A 19,468-nucleotide genomic window follows, 5' to 3' on the forward strand; every position below is an offset into this window, starting at 1 on the left:
TAATTCTTAGTTGAACAGTCATTGTGTGCTAGATCCTCTTCTAAATGCATTCTATAAGACTGAAGCCAGGATGAGGGGTGTAGCTCAGTGGCTCAGGTGTTTGCCTGGTAGTGTGAGGTCCTAAGTTTGATCCCTGGTTCAGAAAAAAAAAGAAGGCTGAGATCATAACTCAGTAGTAGAGCACTTGGCTAGAATGAAAACACAGAGTTGATCTCTAACAACCCCACAACTGTATAACAAAAATGGTCTTTTTTTTTTGGTGCTAGGAGTCAAATGCATGACCTCACACTTGCCAGGCAGGCACTGTGCTGCTAAACTATACCCCTAACCCCTAATAACGATCAGCTTATGATCATCTTATAGCCTCTTTATGGTGCTGAAAGGTGAAACTGTTAAATTTTTTTTACAGAGGAGGAAAATGAATTTTATTAGAGATTAAGAAACCAGCCCAGCCTGTGCAAAACAGTGTGAAGCGTTGGTGTTTGAACTCTGAGGTGCTGAGGTGCTTGATTCCAAAACTGTGTTTTTCTAAATGATGTCTGCCTTATGCTTTGGGAACAGCACTGTCTGACCAATAAGCAGAAGAGCTCAAGGCATGGTTGGGGACCTGGATTAGCTCAGTTTGGTCAGGGCGTAAATACAGAAAGAGGAGTGAAAATCCTGAGCAGTGCAGGTTGGCGCCCCATTGGGAAGAGGGCCGAAAAGGTCTCACCCAGCCCCCCCGTACAGAACTTTCACCCTACAATTTATAATTCATTAGCTATGCTTTGTCAGATTCAATTTCCAAGGGATAAATCACTACTGATGTGCCTTTTTAGCTAAAGACCAAATTCCATGGAATACAGGGGACACTCCCCATATTTTGACCCTAAGTCAGCCACCTCCCCAGTCTCATCTCTTGACCTAACAACTTTTTATCCAGACTCACAGAAGACATTCAGCTCCGTGACCACAGCAGCGCCCTGAGCAGCCCTAGTGCTGTGTGTGCCAGGGACTCTGCTGCAAGCCGGGGTCGTTTCTTTCTTGTTTTAGAATGCGTCTCACATAGGAGAGTGTGACAAACAGAGATGCCCAATCACTGGTTGGATGAATTGAGTAAATGATAATAATCACATCTGAATCAATAAGCAGGTTAAAATTCTACTGGGTGGGTTTGCAAAAGTGGTTTTTATTTTTATTATTTATTTATTTATTTTGTACCACAGATCAAACTCACAACCTCACATGTATCAGGCAAGCACCTGAGCCCCTGAGCTAAATCCCTGGCCCTTCAATTTTCATGTTATTGCTAATAGGATTCTTTCTTTTTCTGTTTTTGTTTTTGAATTTCTTTGACTGAGAAGAGCTAACTCCCGTGTATGCATTTCACGATAGGAAGAGGTAATCCTAACTCAACAAATGTTTTAAAGAAAACTAGCTTGTTTGTTTCTGTTTCAATCGATTTACTAATTAAGGACCATTGTTTCTATTTTAGCTTTCTACATTCTGGGAAATGCTTTCCTGAATTACATAAGTCTTATTTAAGTTTTCCTATGTGTTTCAGTTTCATGCTTTGTACGGCAAAAATATTTGCAACTACCAGCTGGTCTGCGACAGTGACATGAACCTGCAGAATAAGGACTCCGTGAGCCAGTGTCTGCATGTCCTGTCTTCCCTGAGGCTCATCATGCAGGTGGCTCTGCCTCAGGAGCAACTTTGCTGGATTGTCTTCAATGGTATGCACCAACACACTGTTTTCCTCTGCATCTTCCAAAAAGCCAGGCAAATGCCGGATTTGCTGGTAACTCAGTTACCTCGTGATTTAAAATGTATGCATTTCACGATAGAAAGCCTTTTTTTGAACACTTGTTTTTCCATTTTAGTTTATCCTCACAAGTAGGGTCCCCAGTACATGTCTTTTGGTTTTTCACTGAAGGAAGGGTCAGAGGCTGTGGGGTAATCAGTTTGGAGTGTGTAAAGCGAGGCCACGGTTAATAAGTGAAGAAGTTTAAGATATAAGTGAACAAGGTTCCAGTGACGACCGCAGGGTAGACTGGTTCTAATAATCGCTCGTTTGCTGGTCTCAAAGACCCTGGTGTGTCCTTTCTACCGTGTCTGCAGCAACATTTTCCCCTGCTTGATACTGAGTGAGGAGCTCTGAGACACACATATACTTCTATGTATATATACACATTTAGGTATATCAAATTTGTCTGTAGGAATCTTAGCTAGAAAGTATAGCATTTGTTTTTCTCTAGTCTGAGGTTACATCGAGTCACTATCTGGAAAATACACACTTATACATATATATTATATCTATTTTAAAACCTACTTCATATTTATACGTATATATTTGATGGTGCTGGGAACGGATAATATAGTCCCTTCTAGTCTCTCCTCTTTTTTCTTTCTGTGGTGCTGATGCTGGAAATTGAACCCAGGGCCTTGCTAGGCAAGTTCTCCACCAGTGAGCTGCAACCTGCACCCTTAGCCCACTGGATAATACAGTCTTCAACAAGAAAATAAGAGTGACAGTATTTTGATATGTGTTAAGACCAGGATAAAATAACTCCAAGAAAAATGTATTGGATTTTCCTTCATCCTGGGTTTAAAATATATTTCTTTCTCCATCCACCCCAAAGTATATTTTGTTGAAACTGGACTTCGCATTTGCTGCCTGAACATGAAGCAGACTTGGATGAACTTTTCCAGCTCAGTGACTGGAAAGCTTTTGTGCCCAGTCACCTTGATTCCATGAGTCACCGCTGCCATCTCCCCAGCCTCTTGGTGGGGAAAGCAGGGCAGGAGCAGGGCTGGACATGCAGGCGGACCTGACTTAGCGGGTAGAAAGGGCGCAGCAGGATTCCACCTTCAGTCTTAACATCAGACAAGATGCACAACATGTAAGATTGCAGTGTTCTTTAGAAAGAAGAAAAGGTTAGGTGAATTCTGTATCTTTTATATCCTTTTCTTGGTGTGAACTTTTATTCATACACATGGTATTTTGCTCTAGACTTTTTCTGTTGCCTACATGTTTTTCCATTCAAACCATTCAGTGGTTTCAGAATCTAGCGAGGTCCCACTATATAAACCTGCTGATGTGTTCCATGTACCACAGAAATGGGCACTGGTTTCCCTACCTCTAATAATTCTGCAGTGAATGTCTTTGCGTATCTCCTTTTATAGACTGGCGCAAGACTTTTCTGGGACCGATGCCCAGGAGAGGGGTTGCTGGGTTGTGGGAGATACACATACTATCCATGTTTCAGTGTGTTCATCTACCACTTACTAAGTGACCCCACGAGCTAGGCATTGTCCTAGGTTCTGGGGACACAGGAACGAACCACACACAAAGACTGTTCTCTTAATCCTGCTGCGGGGAGATGATATTTCAGGGTGAGACGCGATGAGGGCTATGGAGGAGAGTGAAGGTGAGGGGGCGATGGAGCAGGGACCGGGCTGGGGTCGGGGCTGCAGCTTCAGCGAGAGTGGTCAGGGAGCCTTACTGACGTGAAAGTCGAGCAAAGACCTGAAGGAACTTGGGGGGCAAACCACCCGGATATTTGGGGGAGGGCTGTTCCACCAAGGGGATCAGCAAGTGCACAGGCCCTGAAGTTTTGAGAAGGTGGATTTTTAGTAGTCAAAAATATATTTGAAAATATATGTAGATATTTGAACGAAAGGTCAAATGTATTTTGATAAGTACATTCGGCCTTTTCATTCAGCAATGTACTTCATTTATTTGTTTATTTATTTCCTGTTGCACTGGGGATTTAACCCAAGGCCTTCACACTGAGTTTTAACAGTTGAAATCTAATTCTAATTTTGAGGCCGAGTCTCATTAAGTCACTAAGTTGTCCAGCTGGGTTCTAACCTGTGATCCTTCTGCCTCGGCCTTCCAGGGTGCTGCGATTGCAGGTGTGAACCAGCATGTCTGACTTTCTGTTTTCTGTTAATTAACTATTTTACATACCTACTCTTGTTTTCCTGAGATATTTGGTCAGTTTAATTCTTTATGAAGCCTGGCTAGGAGTGCTTATACTGGCAGACATCACCCTTCTCAATTAACCAGAACCCAGTGCATTTAGATGCGTAGATTTCTTTGATGGCGACCATCTCTGGTGAAGAGCAGTTGCATGATTAGGCAGTGAACTCATGTTAGGGATCTGGGCCAAAGCAAAACAAAACAAACTTCCGGAGGCGCCCTGAGACTGTAAAGTTTCAGTCTGTGTTCAGTTCATACCATTTACTGTCTCCTTCTGGATTCTGTAGTGGGAGTTTGTGAGCCAGGCCAAGATCCTGAACTGTCAAAGAGCTATTCAGTTATAGCCAGGACATAGCTGGGCTGGAAAGGTTAGAGCCACATGTTGGAAACACAGAGGGCCCTTGTCGTCCTTGAGGGCCTCTCCCGGGGCCTCGCTGAGTTCCCTAGTGTGTTTATCCAGGCTCCTGGCTTACACCTGAACCACATGTTCTGTGGGGAGATGTGTTTCCTGTGCATACCCTTATTTGGTGACTTCTTTTTTTCCCCCCTCACAAAGAAACACAGTTACAGAGTTTTATTTTTAAACATTGAAAGTAGAGGTTGACAAAGCCAAGTTGAGATAATATGCATTCTGGGCTCGAGCTGCTAAGAGCTGAGTGGTTGGAGTGGTTTCTTCCTAGTGGGTCTTAAATAAAACGAGTAACTCCATGGCCCAAGCACGGTCCCAGCAGAGACTGAGTCTCTGAGCGCTGAGGACCAGCCACCTTTTCAGCCATGCTCAAAGGGCTGAAAGGATTTCGGAACTGACCCAGGGTTCTGTGACTGGTTTGCGTAGCTCAGGTTCATTATGCTTTTTTAACTGGGGAGATGTTTGGGTGGCAGGTGCTGTATTCTTCCGTGCTTGTAAACATGAACACGGGCTTCCTGGCTGTTGGATTTTGATAGTTATGAATTGTACATCAGATATTTTGTGGATAATATTTAGACCACTTGTCATAGCTGCCTCTTTAAAGCGTGTCGTCATCTTTTGGGCACCTTTCCAGCACAATAAGGTCCCGTATGTAAGTTAGGTGTGCGGTGATGTCCCCACATCTCCCTCCAGCTCTGCCTCTCTCCTTCTCTATTCATTTTGTTAATGGCTGATACCACGTCATACTGTAATAAAATGCTATTTTTTATTACACTGCTTAGAGGACATATAAGTAAGGGAATAAATGATACATGAAACCACAAATGAATATAATATAACCTGTTATATATTACGACTTAAAAATTATTATGAGTTTCAGCATTGTGCCTTGCTGATTAAATATGTATTCCAATCTTATTTGGAGATAAATCTTTAGTTTCTTAACCATAAAGAAGCCATGGGAAATAATAAGGTTTTATGCAAATTAATAAAACTGGAGTACATAAATTATGCAACTAAAAATTCTTTTGTTCAGAATATTTCAGAACTTAAATTGCCTTTAAAATGATGCTGAATGATTCTCTTGTCAGTGTATTTGAAATATGGCCATATGCATTATTTTAATGATTCTTTTTTTACAAGTGATAAGAAAAATTACAATGATGTGCTACTCTTATGAGAGTTTCTCATGAGAGCACTTGATCTGGGAATTGTAGCCTTAAACTGCAGAGGTTGGGGAATATACTTTAGTCATTTGAGTGTGACGCACATTAACTGTCTGTTTCTCACCCAGGTACCATTTATATTTACACCATTTGCAGAAAACTGATGGTCATAGGTTATTCTTCCAAGGTATGAAATGTACTGACCTAGCTTTTCTCCCCCTATTTCCTGTTGTTTCTTATGGTTTTCACTATACCATCCATGGAATGTTAAAGCATTTTTTGTGAATTTGTGATAAAAGTTACACAGTTTTATTGGTCTTAGTTTTACTTTAATAACTATCACAGGTAAAAAAAATGTGGTGGGCAATAAAACACTCATAAAAAGAAAATGAAGTCCCCCAAATGGTAAGTATTCTCTTAGCATTTTGTCCACCTGTACGCTGGTCATGCTTGACAGTGAACACCCTGCTGGTTACACTGTCTTCAGGTAAGAAGACCATCCATCCTGGCATGCCCACAACAGTCTTGCTGATGCGTCTTGTCCTTGATAATTTTTTTGCTTTTTGAGGCAGGTTCTGGCTGTGTAGTTTTCCTGGCCTTGAACTTTCTGTGTAGCCCAGGCCAGCCTCTGTCTAATGGCAATCCTCCTGCCTCAGCCTCTTGAGTGTGAGAATTACAGGCATGTGTTACCAAGCCTGACACCTGGAGTAATTATTAGTAACACCCTCTTTTAATTTTAAAAATGTCCAGGTTAGGCTGACAGGCCGTGGTTACCCGGTGTATGTTATGAAGTTCTTGGAGCTTACTTTAGGCCCACATACTAGGGTGAGTGAGCATCCAAACTTTCTAACTCACTCGCAAAGGAGGACAAGGAGACCTTGTCTTTTAATAGGCCTCTCACTTCCCAGAGCCCACTGCTTAGTCTTGCCTAAGGAGGTTGAGGACTCATCTGCTGCCTTCCCTACGATGTTGGTAGCACATTTGTCAGCAGGAGACAGATTTATTTTCTGCATTTTTTTCTCCAGTCACTGGAATGTAGACCAAGAAGGGTGGATGTACTCCCACTGCGACCCCGCTGGAGTTGTTGTTGGCATCTGAAACATTACCACTTTATTTATTTATTTTTTATTACATGTGAACGCTTACCCCAAATAGTCTTAACACTCAAGAGAGGCACTGCTTTTCTTATTTCTTCAAAACACAAGTTACCATCACCTACAAAATAAAACTGGAAGCAGAAATATGTGCATCCTCACTGGGTGACACTATGCATTGTCTTTCTATTTTGTTCCTCAAATTCAAACCAAAGCAAACCAGACCAAACCAGACCAGACCAAACCAGACCAGACCAAACCAGCCCAGACCTCTGTTACTGACAGTGGCTGAACAAACTCTGGGCAGCGTTTGGAGTGTAAATTAGATTGAGGGCAGCCTGTCTCAGGTATTCTATGAATCTGGCCTACAGATGATTCCAACGATTCTACGGTCTGTTCCAGTTGGTTTCCTAAAGGGAATTTGCACGCTCCTGTTGCACTTACTGTAATAACAAGTACTGCTTCACAGGGCCATCACTGCCGGTCTGCCACGGGGTTTGCTTGCCAAAGCTTTGAAAGCCAGAGACGTCTGTGCCAACATTTGACTGTTAGTGTTCGTTCTTGTTAACATCAAGCAGATTTTAATTTAATGTGACAGTCATCTTAAAGTCGTTTTTTACAAATAACCTCTGGAAGACATCTCCTCTCCCCCTCGTGTAACTTGAGTTTGTGTCTGGAAAGTACGAGGTGGAGAAGGTTAGTCATCAGTCCCGGTTTTGTGGGAGGGAGGTGGGGAGAGCGAGGGTAAGAACTTTGGGGTGGTAGATGGTTGGGCGTTTGGCCCTTGAGGATAAGGATGACGTTCTTTCATCAGGATCAGTGTAAGAAGGAATTAATTTTACGCAGAAATTCCCAAGCCCCCAGCTGGTAAGCTGATTCCTGAGATGAGACTACAAATGGATCGGATGGGTCCATGTATTATATCTGAGTCCTCTGGGGCCTGATGACCCTGATTCTGTAGTAGCTTTAAGTTACTGTCTGCTAAGGCTTAAGACAGAAGCACCAGACCTGGGATCCGTGGGCCGTTCTTCCGGTAATTCCAGAGTAATTTAAACCCCCATTTTTTTTGGAGGATGTCATGTACAGCATCCTTGATTAGCTTGCATTTTTAGCATTCTTTAAATGTTATACATTGATTTTGCATTTAGAAAATCAAATGTTGTAACCGGAAATTCACTGAGGCATGATTTTACTTATTATTATTTTTTTTCAAAGGGACATGGATTTATTTAGCTCACATTTCTGGAGGTTTGAGAGAGTGATGTTGGGACGTGCGAAGCCCTGGTGAGGCAGCAACACACGGAGAGAGCACGTGGCAGGAGACAAAGCCGTGCGGGGAGGGCGGGGCGCAGTGTCCCAGCAACCTCTCCAGGGACCAGAGCGGTCCCTTCCCATGTGGTGGCCCCGTGACCTACTTACTTACCCTCCTGAGAGGCCCCATCACCTTGATCTATTCACAGAGAGCTAGGCCTCCCCATGAATCATGGTCAGGCTCATGTTCAAACCGCACTGCGAACTCTGTACTCAGCTCTAGAAGGAAGCAGAATTCGCAGTTGGCCGCCTGCATCCGGCTTACGGAGATGAGTTTGCTCCTCAGGACTGTGTTTTGAATGATCTGGCTGCTGAAGGCTTGTGTCGTTTTGTCTTTGCTTATTGTTCCCCATCCTCCTTGCCTATGTTCAGCCCTTTGTCCTTTTGCCACCACACCGTGTGTATAGCAGTTCAATTGGCAATAGCTAAATCCTGCACGCAGCCCACGTGCCCATCAATAGATGAATGGATAAAGAGGTTTTTTATATAGTGGAGTACAACTCAGCCAGAAAGAAGGATTCATCTGGGACATTTCTAGGTAAATGGGTACACCGTGAGACCACATTCTTAAATAAAACCAGACACACATGTGTAAATTTCGCATTGCCTCTGATGTGAGAAGCCAAAAGTGTAAATAAAGACGAACATGTATAATAGATACCTTCGAATAGAAAGACAGTGCTCGAGTGTGAAGGGAGACGAGAGGGGGAAGAGAAAGGAAGAAGGGATCAGAAACAAATGAGGAAGAGAAAAGTGAAAATGAAGATTTGCCTTCATTTTTATAAGAGACAGTTACGTGGTGATAAATTAGCAAGTCATCAGTCAGTAATAAGCTTCATAAAGGAATGGAGCAAAGCCTAACAAAAAACTTGTTTTCAGATAGAAATTTCATTACTCCTGGTGTAATTCAGAAGGATATTGAAGTTACCTCTTGTTGGCACATAGAAACTTGGTTTCCCGTAGGTTCAGTTCATAAATATCTACCGCATTTCACTGTTTCGTCTCATTTTTCTGTGAATTCCCCTGCTGTGGCCCCTGGGAACAGACGACACTTGGGGTAGGGTTCATAACTGCAGCAAACTTCTATTTACTTTTTCTTTAAAATTTTTTAAAAATTAATTTTATTGGTACACTTTAGTTATACATAATGATCCCATTCATCACAGGAAATTTGTTACCTACACGTAAGATAGTTTGATTCTTCTTTTCTCCCTTCCCCTCCTCTTCTTTCAACCCCTCGTCCCCTCCTTGTTTACAAAAGTTTGTTTGCATTTTTCCTTCTCTTTCTTCTTTTCCCTTTCTCCCCTCTTCCTTCCCCTACCCCGTCGCTCCTGTTCCCCTTTCCATTTAAACGTTTTCTTCCTACTTCTCAATATCTATTACACATTTTGATCTTTATTTACCCTTTCAGTGTGTCACACCAGAGAAAGTGTGATACTTAAACATGTGCTTGATTTATTCGCTTAAGAGTAAGATTTCAAGGTGCATCCATTTACCCAGTAATGTCTCAGGTTTATCCTTCTTTATGAGAGAGTAGTACTCCATTGCATTAAGAAAAAACCCACCTTTTCTTTATCCATTTATCCATTGATGGACATTTTGCTTCCAAATATTAAAACAGAAACAGTTCATCTACTGGAAGACAGACTAGATAGCTCCCTTGAAGATACAGGTATAAGGTAAAGACTTTATGGACAGAACCACAGTCTCCTGGGAAATATTACAAAGAATCAACAATTACGATCCCATTGTACTAAAAAGCTTTTGCATAGAAAAAGAAATTACCAACAGAATGAAGAGAACCCACAGAGTGGGAAAGAAAATTTCGCCAGCTGTTCCTCAGACTAAGGACTACTATATACAATATATAAAGAGCTCAAAAAAGCAGGTCTCCCAAATTTAAAGACCCAGTGCAAAAATGGGCATCTGAAATGAATAAACATTCTTCAGATGAAGTAGAAATGGCAAGTAAATATATGAAAAATGTCCAACGTTGTTGGTCATATGAGAGATGCAAATTAACATAATGCCGAGATTCCATCTCATCCCCCAAAGAATGCTGTCATCTACAAACCAACCAATAACAGGCTGGGGGGCTGTGGAGGAAAAGGAACCCTTCTCCACTTTTGGTGGGAGTGTAGACTGGTGCAACCAGTGGAAATCAGCGTGCTGAGTCTTCAAAAAACTAAAACTGAGGGCTCCATTTGACCCAGCTGTTCTTCTTGATATCTTTCCGAAAGAATTAAAAGCATCATATCACGGCAACATATGCACACCCATGTGAATAGCGGCCCAGTGGTAAACTCTCATTTTCACAGGACATGGGCCTTATGGGTAACCCTTGTTACTGTTACTGAACCCCTACTGTGTCTGAGTACTGAGTGAAGGGCTTTGCATACACAGTGATACCACAGTGTGGTGAGATGGGAACTGTAACCGTCATGAACATCATCGTTGATATTTATTGAATGAATTTCTACCATCTACCAAGTATAGTGTTGAGTGCTTTCAGGAACTATCTCATTTAATCCTCCCATCACTACTCTGAGAAGGGCACTCTCATTACCCTCATCTTGTAGATGGGGCTGGAGGGCTGACAGGACCTCATCTATTTAAGATGGCACATCAGGTTGGAGGTGTGCTGAAGCCAGAGCCAGTGTGGCATGGAACTAGCACTCAGCTCCATCAGAACAATGCACGTGTGTTTACTGCACTGACTCTTGTCCTGACGCCCTCCTCCTCCGCGGGGAGCTGTGTGGAAGGGGTCGATCTTTACTGGTATCGCCCTATATTCCCACAGAGACCCTGAGGACCTAGAGTAGCCTAGACTTTTCCCCAAATGCGAGTCAGGCGGAACTCTGGCTTAAATATAAGAAATGCATGGAGGTCTGATTCCTGAACTTCATTCCTTAAATAAACTCAGCAACTTTGCCTTTGTTTATGGAATAACCTGTGTCATCTAACGCTGAAAGACTTAGCAAACATTAGAGAACACAGTGGAATCCATTTATTCTAAAAAACATCCCTATTGATTTGTTTCATTTTACTGTAGAAGTGAAGTAGCCTGGTAAAATATTTGGCTTGAACAATCAGTGTTAAATCGTTCCATGTGCCCTTATATAAGCTTTGAATCAGTTTTGGAGTTGGTGTCGTTTTTTTTTCTGCGTGGTGCAGGCAGGTTTACATGGGGCTGCAGTGCCATCTTGTGGCCACGCTGGTGAATTACTTTTCCTAATGCCACCTGAAACACTTTGTTGGGATGTTTTGAATATAGTTAGGATGTAATTTTTCAAATAATCTCCCTTCCCTCCCTCTCTCTTTCCTTCCTTACCAGCATTCTACCCCTGAGCTAGATCCCTAACTCTAAAGCTTTTTTAACAGGCTTGCAATATCCCATCGTTTTTCTATTGATAAATATAATTTTCACCATCTTTTAGAGATAAAAGAAAAATGCTATACTTGAGTCATTTGGGGCTATGGCGTCATGTCTTCCACCTTGAAAGATCATTTTCCAGGACCCGGAGTGTTTCTGGCCTCCACGGAGGCTGCCCCATGTCATGGGGAGTTCGAAGTCCTGAATTCCAGTCCTGCTTTACTGCCTAGAAGCAGAATAGCCTCTTGGAGTCAGATTGGGTTAATTGTAAAAATCCCTTCTGGCATGAAAATCTGTAATTTTCTTTAATTCCAAAGCCAACCCCAAATACACTGAGAGCAACTGTCAAGTGAAGCTATTTTTATTTTGAATTGTGAAATTTCCAATACCTCCAGTCCCGAGTGATTTTGGAAAGCCATGGGAAATTGCACAAACCACAGTGATCCAAATGCAAAGATCCAAGACAGGGCTTGTGGGGGAGCCGTGTTAGTTTTGCATCTGTTCCCAGTGTGGCCAGCTTGGCCCACAGCGACAGTGTCCGCAGCAGTGCAGAGTCCAGGACGGAGGTGGAAAGTCTTACTCTCCAAAGGGCGTGGACAACCTGAGTGACGCTCCGGAAGGCTAGCGGTGCTGGAGACGAAAACGAGTTTCTCTGAAGTCTAGAAGCAGCCGGGAAATGCACCCGGGAGGAGATCGGGAGGCCGGGCTGGCTGCCCAGGGATTGTCCTCTGCTGGGAAGGCAGCTCGGACTGTTTTGTGTTGTCCCCGAGGCATAGCTGGTACCAGTGTGACAGTGGTACAGCGAGGTGGATTTAATTTTAGATCGTGGAAATCTTTTACAGGTTAGAAATTGTCTTCTGCTGCTGCATGGCATGTGCCACGCCCCTGCAGGTAGGCACCTGTTCTTGGGGCAAGGGGTGAGGGGAGTTGTGGGCATCCAGCCTTGGGGACATCATCAGGGAGCATTTTAGAGTGACTGTCAGATCTCTGATCCTATGGTAGCTAGAAGTATTCCTGTATTTAACTTCACAAACTGAAACTTTTTTCCTGAGGGTCAGTTGGTCATTTAACAAGTGGTTTTTTTTGCATATCTGTCATTGCCAGGTAAAGTTCTAGGTGCCAGGGATACAAACGAACAAGACAGGCAAGGTTCCTCTCCTAAGAAAATTCACAGTCGGGCTGGAGGCGTTTAAATTCGGGTGGTGATGAAATATATTACAATTTCTTGAAACTTGATCCATAGTTTCTTTTTTCTAGAATTAAAACTGGCCACGGGGGATTCTGGCTTTTCAGGTTTCACCTTTCTTTTAGATTTCCACGTGTGCAACCCATGCTGTGTCTTTGAAGGCTCCAAAGATGCGAAGCATCTGAATGTCGTCAGCATCTTACTTATTAGAACTGTTAAATATTCTGTCATTCTGGTCGGTTCGATTCATGGAGGTGAGGCTGCTGGACCTTCTAGATGATTTGCTTTTTCAAGATGAGTCATTGGCGCACTGTAGACATAGCTATAAAACCTTACTTCTTCCATTATGGAAGCCTAGTTGGTTGTAAGAAGATGTGCTTTGTCCAAATGTATTATCAGGATTTGAGAATCTAGGATATGCGTCTGCTTGCCTGAGTCTGGCTCTGTCTGCTTGAGGGCTTTCTATTGAACTCATTTCATAATGTGTGCGAATAGTCAGCTCTGTCTCCAGCTCTGTCCTAGGTGCTGGCGATACAAGAGCAGTTAGGACATTGTTCTTTTCTTCCAAGAGATCACAGTCTAGGTTTGGAATCACGCATGTGAATATCTTAATGTGACATGAGATTTAGGTTGAACCACCTTAATCTGAAATCCAAAATGCTCCAAAATCTAAGATGTGTTGAGCACCAAGCTGATGTCACTACAGGAAAATCCACACCTGAGCTCATGTGACGGGTCACAGTGTCACTGACAAGGTCTGAGGAGGGTCGGAAAGCGGAGAGGGGGATCTTTGACTCGCTCCTCCCGCCGAGAAAGCTGAGGCTTTGCTGACTTACATCACAGAAAAAGAGTCATCAAGACCTGTCTGTAAGAAGCATAGAAAAGTGTTTATTAGGCAGAATTTTAAAATTCACACTCAAAGAAAATAGAGGCGGAGGGGGAGACAGGTACCTTGGGTCCTAGAGCTGGGTACGTGGGGATTATGGGTAGACACCTGCGGAAGTTGTAAATCTATGGAAAGAGGGGATTCCACTTAGACAAGACGTGGCCCTTTCTACAGGCCACCTGTGAATGACCATTGCCCATGCACAGTGATAGCCACTCACTCATAAGAGAAAGTTCTTTTGCTAGGAGGAAAGGGCTGGCCTGGTCGCAGGTGAAATGGTCCATTTACAGGGGAAGAGCAGGGCCCCGGGCTTGTAGTGTCCACTTTTAAGGATCTTAGAGACTTTAGCGAGCTTGGGTCCTGAAGCTGAAACTTTGCTTTAAAGTATAATCCTAAAATTGTGATATGCCTTGTCTTCTATGTTTAATTCTACTGCAAAACTAAAAATGTTACTGCACTAAAGACAGCATATGAAATTACCTTCAGGCTAAGTGTATAAAGTGTTTATAAAACATAAATGAATATTGTGTTTAGATTGGGACCCCATCTCTGTGCTGTCTCATTATTACACTGAAATATTCCAGAGTCCAAAAGGAAAACACCCTGAAATCTGAAACCATTCCAGTCCCAGATATTTTGGATAAGAGATACTAAGCCGATACAAATAAGTTTAGTATTTAAATAAGAATACAAATGCATATAAAAACTATCTAAATAAAATATAAATAAAATAGTGGTACCTTGGTTCATGAACTTAATTCTCGTGGCAGACCAGAGAAATAAATAAAAATTAAATCATGCCTATAAATAAATAAGTGGTATGTGTGTAACACAACTATAATAGAGTGGAAAATGAGGCAGGGATCATTTCTTTCTAAGGACTTTAGAAAAGTCTTCACCAGTTGCTGGCTTTCATCCTCCCCTCTTCTTCCTGGGCTTCCTTTTTCCTGATCCTCCACCACCTCCTCCCCTTCCTTCTTTTTCTTCGCTGTCATGGCAGAAGCTAACATCTAAGCGTTGAACATTTAATTGCCAGCCAACCCTGTTGTTAGTCACTGCCACCCTCTGGTGGCAAGCAAAGCTCCCGAGGCCCGGGAGTTGAAGGGAGCCAGGGAAGTGTTTTGAGCCAGAGGGTGTCACCACCCAGGTTACCTGCAAGAAAATAACCCTGGGGGGGTGGGGGGTGGGGGAAGAGGAAGGGAGGGGCGGGCCAGAGACACAGAGACCAGTGAGGAGGTCGCCTCCTAGTCCAGGAAGCGGAGCACCTGCGGGTGTGTCTTTGTACAGAATCAGGAGCTTGAGGTCTGAAGTATTTAACTCTCAGATTCTTGATTTCACCCTAGTAACATTTCTTGTACTCAGATGTAGAACATAGACCACATTTCCTCTTTCTTGTATTAAACCAAGTGAAAAGCAATATAGTCCAATCAACTACTTTATTCTGCTACTGGGAATCGAACCCAGGACCTCGCACTTGCCAGGCAGGCACTGTGCTGCAGAGCTACGTTCTCAGCTCCTCCAGTACACTTGCACTTTCGGAATGATTTTGAAGAAAGGGTAAGATTGAAAAAACCTGCTGCTGGAGAATCCATGTGATCAGAGTGTTTCCCTGTCTCGGGTTTGTGGGAAGAACATGTCAGCAGATTTGGGGGGCGGAGCCATTCGGTTAGCACAGCCCGGGCGCGTTGGGTCCGTTCCTGTGGGCAGGGCAGGGCCATTGTGATCCTTTGCACACCATTTTGTTTCAAGTTGTGCCTTGGGAATAATTACATGGGCAGCAGGCACCCTTCACAATGTGCCAATTACCAGGCCTGCACATCATGCTCACTGTCTGTGGCAGCATGCTGGGATGTGATAAGATACCCATTTTACAGATGAGAAAATTGAGGCCCTAAGAGGTGAAACTGAGGCCAAAACTTGAGTTTGATTCCAATCTTTGTTCTACCATGTATTACAGGCCTCGTTGGTCAACCTTTTCTATTTTACTCCCCTCCCCTAGAGTAATACACTGGTTCCAGGCCAACTCAAAACAGTTGTATCATTGGAAGTTGGATTTTGGACCACCATTGATATCTGATAAATATTGAAAAAAATGAGCTCAGCTGAGGGGTGCTGTTAAGAGTTAGGAAGACGATCCTGTGAAAGGGCTAAGTCGGGGTCCCCGAATGGTGTCTTACTGTGCGTGTTGATGATACTTTGGGTGTCAGCAGCCAGCTGTGTCACGTTCAGTGTCACGAACGGCGTCAGCTGAGCTGTGCCTCTGCTCCTCAGGCCTTGGAGTACCTGCTGTGGGCCAGCGTGTGCATGGAGTCCTCCGTCCCTCTGCTGGCCGCCAGGCACCTCTCCTGGAGGGTCACCCTCTACGCCGCGGTGTGCCAGTGCTACTATGACTGCCAGGCCAGCGTCCACGGCGAGGTAGGCGGCTCTTTCCTGTCCGGTTCCGACTCCGGGGTCCGGGTGCAGCTTGCTCAGCATGGTCTCCCCTCTACAGGCCCTCAGGGAACAAAGCGCAAAACGGAACTGCTGTGACACAAAGGCGGGAACTCCTTAGCAGGAGGAATCTGTCTGTTGACTGTTTGCTCTGCTTTAGCTCCTTCCTTTATTCCGCTAACTTGGCCCTCGTAGCTTCTCTGCTGAACACGATTTCTGGCGTCTTTCCTTCCTCCTTTTGCTCTCTTCGGTTACCTTCCCTGTTTTATTTTGTATAATGCACCACCTTTTATGCGTACGTTCTGTTCCTTTCTCTGCTTTCAATCCCATGTATTACTTTGTTTCCTGTTTTGTTCTTTTTCTGTGTGCCTTTTAGGTTAAATACTTGAAGTCCGACTTAACTTGGTTTGGGCTTCTTTGGTTTGTGTGGCATCTCTGTGTCCACTGACAAGAGGATGAAGCCCAGGGGTACAGTGCTCGCTCCAGGGCAGAGATGCCCCCTCCCAGCACTGCAGCAACACAACACAAAACAAAAACTGAAAAATAAAAAAGCACCCTTTCTACAGTACATGATATTGGCTTGCTCAGCACCGGGTGTTGTTGGAAATGAGAAGCCAGCTCCCCTTCCGCTGGGCCCGTGGCCCAGGGTACATGGCTTGGAGAAGGCCGCGAAGGCTGGATTTCAGCCCTTATTCAACCTCTTAGTCAGGAATCTTGGGTGGAACACAGCTTTCATAGCCGCATGAGCACCTGGTCAAATACTGTTCATAACCAGAGAGACATTTTCTGGCCCATGAATAGTTCTTTATACATTTAGGTTTCGCTGCCTGCATCGATTCTGTGTTTTATTAATTAATTGACTTATTTATTTAGAGTCAGGGTCTCCCTGTGTAGTCCAGGCTGGACTCAGACTGGCCTCCTGCTTTGGCCTCCTGAGTTCGGGGACTGTGGGTGTGCACCACCACACCCAGCTGGGTTGATTCTGAAGAGCTGGATGATGATCATGGTCCACCAGCAGAGGAAGAGCTGAACGCAGCTCTCATGGGATGCTTTCACAGCCCAGGATACACTCTGGAAACAGCTTACCATATATGTGTAGTTAACCTTCGTGTTCTAGAGGGGGCACATGTGTTTTAGAGTTAAATTGTCAAGGAATTGAGTGTCTATGAGGTTTTGACCTTTTGATTCCTATTGGGATTCTTTCTTACTGGAAAGGTATTCTGTGGTTAGTCTGGGAGCATTTTCATTAAAATTTTAGAAATTATAAATAAAATATTTCAAGGATATGGCAAAACCCATGATGGGAACCCTTGGTATCGAGCTCTTGATAGCTGTTTTAAACTCTTGTCATGATCTCTAGGGAATGTTAAGAGTGGAGACATGGTTAAATAAGCAAGTCTGTCTTCTCTTTCCCTTCCTCGGCTATTTATTAAATATTTCCTGTACGTTGGATATTGGAGATAAAAACATGAAGTGGGCTGTTTGAGGGCTTCACGACGCAGTGGCAGTGTGAACAGCCGAATAGTCATGCGGCGTGTTTTACTGCGGACGTTAGGGTTAGAGATGAGCTTCTGAGCATAGGACAGGATGGGTGGACGTGTGTGTGTGTGTGTGTGTGTGTGTGTGTGTGTGCATACATGCACACAAGCATGCCTGTATGTGATGCCAGGGAAGAGATGATCTGGCATTGAACAATTAACTATTTAGAGCTATTGAGTTAGTGGTGCTTATACAAGACAGTGATAGCCTGGGTAGAGACTGTTACAGATACAGCTGAACAACCTCCAGTATAATTTACAGATTGAATCAGAAGTCTAGGGCAACAAAACATACTGTCTCGGTGCATTTTTAATCACCACGTTCTAACTTATTATGAATTAAATTTATTTTAAACCCGCACAGGCGTTTGCTCGGCGTGCACTAGCTAAAATTGATGAACTAAGGCAACTGGAATTAATGAGCTCCACACAGTCCCAGGAAGAATCCAAAAGGCAGTACAGAGAGGCTGCGATAAAGGTATGACAATTCCGTGGTCCGAGGGAGTGTGCGGCCCTCCCCAGGTGACAAGGACTTCACCTCGGCGCTGAGAAGTGCGCCTCAGTCTTCTTCACACGTGATTCTTCTTTCCGAGGCAGATGGCGGTGATGATCTTCAAAAGAGGAGTATTCGAATCTAGGAGAAAAAGCAAAGCTTATTTTAGACCAAAGACGAGAATTAACCTCAAGGAAGCACAAAGTGTAAGTCTTCTCTAGTTACGACTCGTTCTGTAATACATTTGTGTTTTCCTGCTGGGTCTTTTCAGCCTTGTCACTAAAGAAATTGGAATCACGCCCCTGATTTGATTCTCTGCACAATTAAGCGAACAGAGGTTTTCCCAGGTCAGATCTGGCCTCATTTGGTCCTTTTCTGTGAACTTTTTGTGCTTTCAGCATAATCGCAGTGATGCAGGGCTGGGGGACAAGAGGGGAGCCGGGGAGGGGCTGGAGGAGCAGCCCTTGCAAGTGGCCAGGCCGGCTGGGTGTGCACCGCCCAGCCTCTGACCTCTTCGAGTTAGCTCTGCAGATTTCAGGGCAGAAGAAGGTGGAGGCGCCTTTCTCATCAGCCTCAGCCCTGTCTCTGGGGTAGTGTTCGGGGACTAGGTTACACTGCAGCAGTGAACAAGCCAGCACCTCGGGTGGCACAAGACCACTTATTTCCCAGCGGAGTGAGATGCTAGGAGATTCCTGGGGGACTCTGCTGAAGACGGCTGCTCAGGGCCAGGCCCAGGAGCCGTCCTCATTTGGAGCGTGACTAGTCTCTGCTGGAGGGGTAAGAGAGAGCTCAGGGTCTCATAGGAGCTGAGATGTGCCACAGGGAAGGGACATGCACACCAGTCTCACGGCCCCTCCAGCCGTGGGCATATCTGGCCAGCTGCTCTCGGGTCTGTGCAGGGAAGGCAGTGAGACAAAGGTATGCCATGGGGTACTGCCTGCTCCCTCCCGCCGCCCCCTGCTTTCCGAGTGAGCTCAGTTAGCCTCCACGTTATCCTCCGTGCCTGCTTCACACTGTCCCCTGCTGTCCTCCTTTGCGAGCTTCCGTGTGAAGACTGAAGTGAGAAGCTATGGGGCAGGAGGTGAGCAGTTTCTCAGAATCTCAGAACCTGGAAAGGATTTTGAAAATCCCCAGACTCGGTGTCCTTGTGTACCACAGAAGATGAAAAGGATGCTTGGCCTGTTTATATTCCCGGTGCAGGGCCACAGCCGGCTGCTGGCAGAAGCACCTGGGAACCCGGGATCTGGGTGCTTTTCCGCTACTCCAGCGACGACGCCCTTTCTTCTCAGTTCTCTTTCAGACTTTACCAATCATTCTTTTTCTTCTTTTAAATAAATCATCATATGGAAATACAAATATTTTTTGCATATAAAGCCATTCCATTGCTTGTTAGGGTAGCTAGGGAGGCAGAAGGAAGGAGGGGTCCGTGTGGACTGTAGCTACCCTAACTAGCAGTGGAATGAAGTTCTAGGTTAGGAATCAGCATCGCCACACTATATTGTGCATCCCTTTTCTTCCATGTCTTCACTGACCGATGGGATGTGGTTGGTAACTTACCAAGTCACAGGCAACGGAGGTTGGACCAGTTGCAACAATCTTGCTGAGTAGTAATACTGTC

General features: G+C 44.4%; 1 protein-coding gene across 1 annotated transcript in view; it reads left to right on the top strand.

Moving 5' to 3' along the window:
- Positions 1-19,468, top strand: part of Cfap54 (cilia and flagella associated protein 54) — a 346,516-nt gene that overhangs the window by 56,225 nt on the left and 270,823 nt on the right. The window contains exons 5-9 of the mRNA XM_063255344.1: positions 1,544-1,715; positions 5,668-5,726; positions 15,661-15,804; positions 17,722-17,835; positions 17,955-18,056. Of these exons, the coding sequence (XP_063111414.1) occupies positions 1,544-1,715; positions 5,668-5,726; positions 15,661-15,804; positions 17,722-17,835; positions 17,955-18,056 (591 nt within the window). The remainder of the gene's footprint in view (positions 1-1,543; positions 1,716-5,667; positions 5,727-15,660; positions 15,805-17,721; positions 17,836-17,954; positions 18,057-19,468) is intronic.

The sequence above is a fragment of the Cavia porcellus genome, unplaced genomic scaffold (genome assembly GCF_034190915.1).
Source record: "Cavia porcellus strain 051 isolate PalLab524CR breed Dunkin Hartley unplaced genomic scaffold, mCavPor4.1 scaffold_8, whole genome shotgun sequence".
Taxonomy (NCBI): domain Eukaryota; kingdom Metazoa; phylum Chordata; class Mammalia; order Rodentia; family Caviidae; genus Cavia; species Cavia porcellus.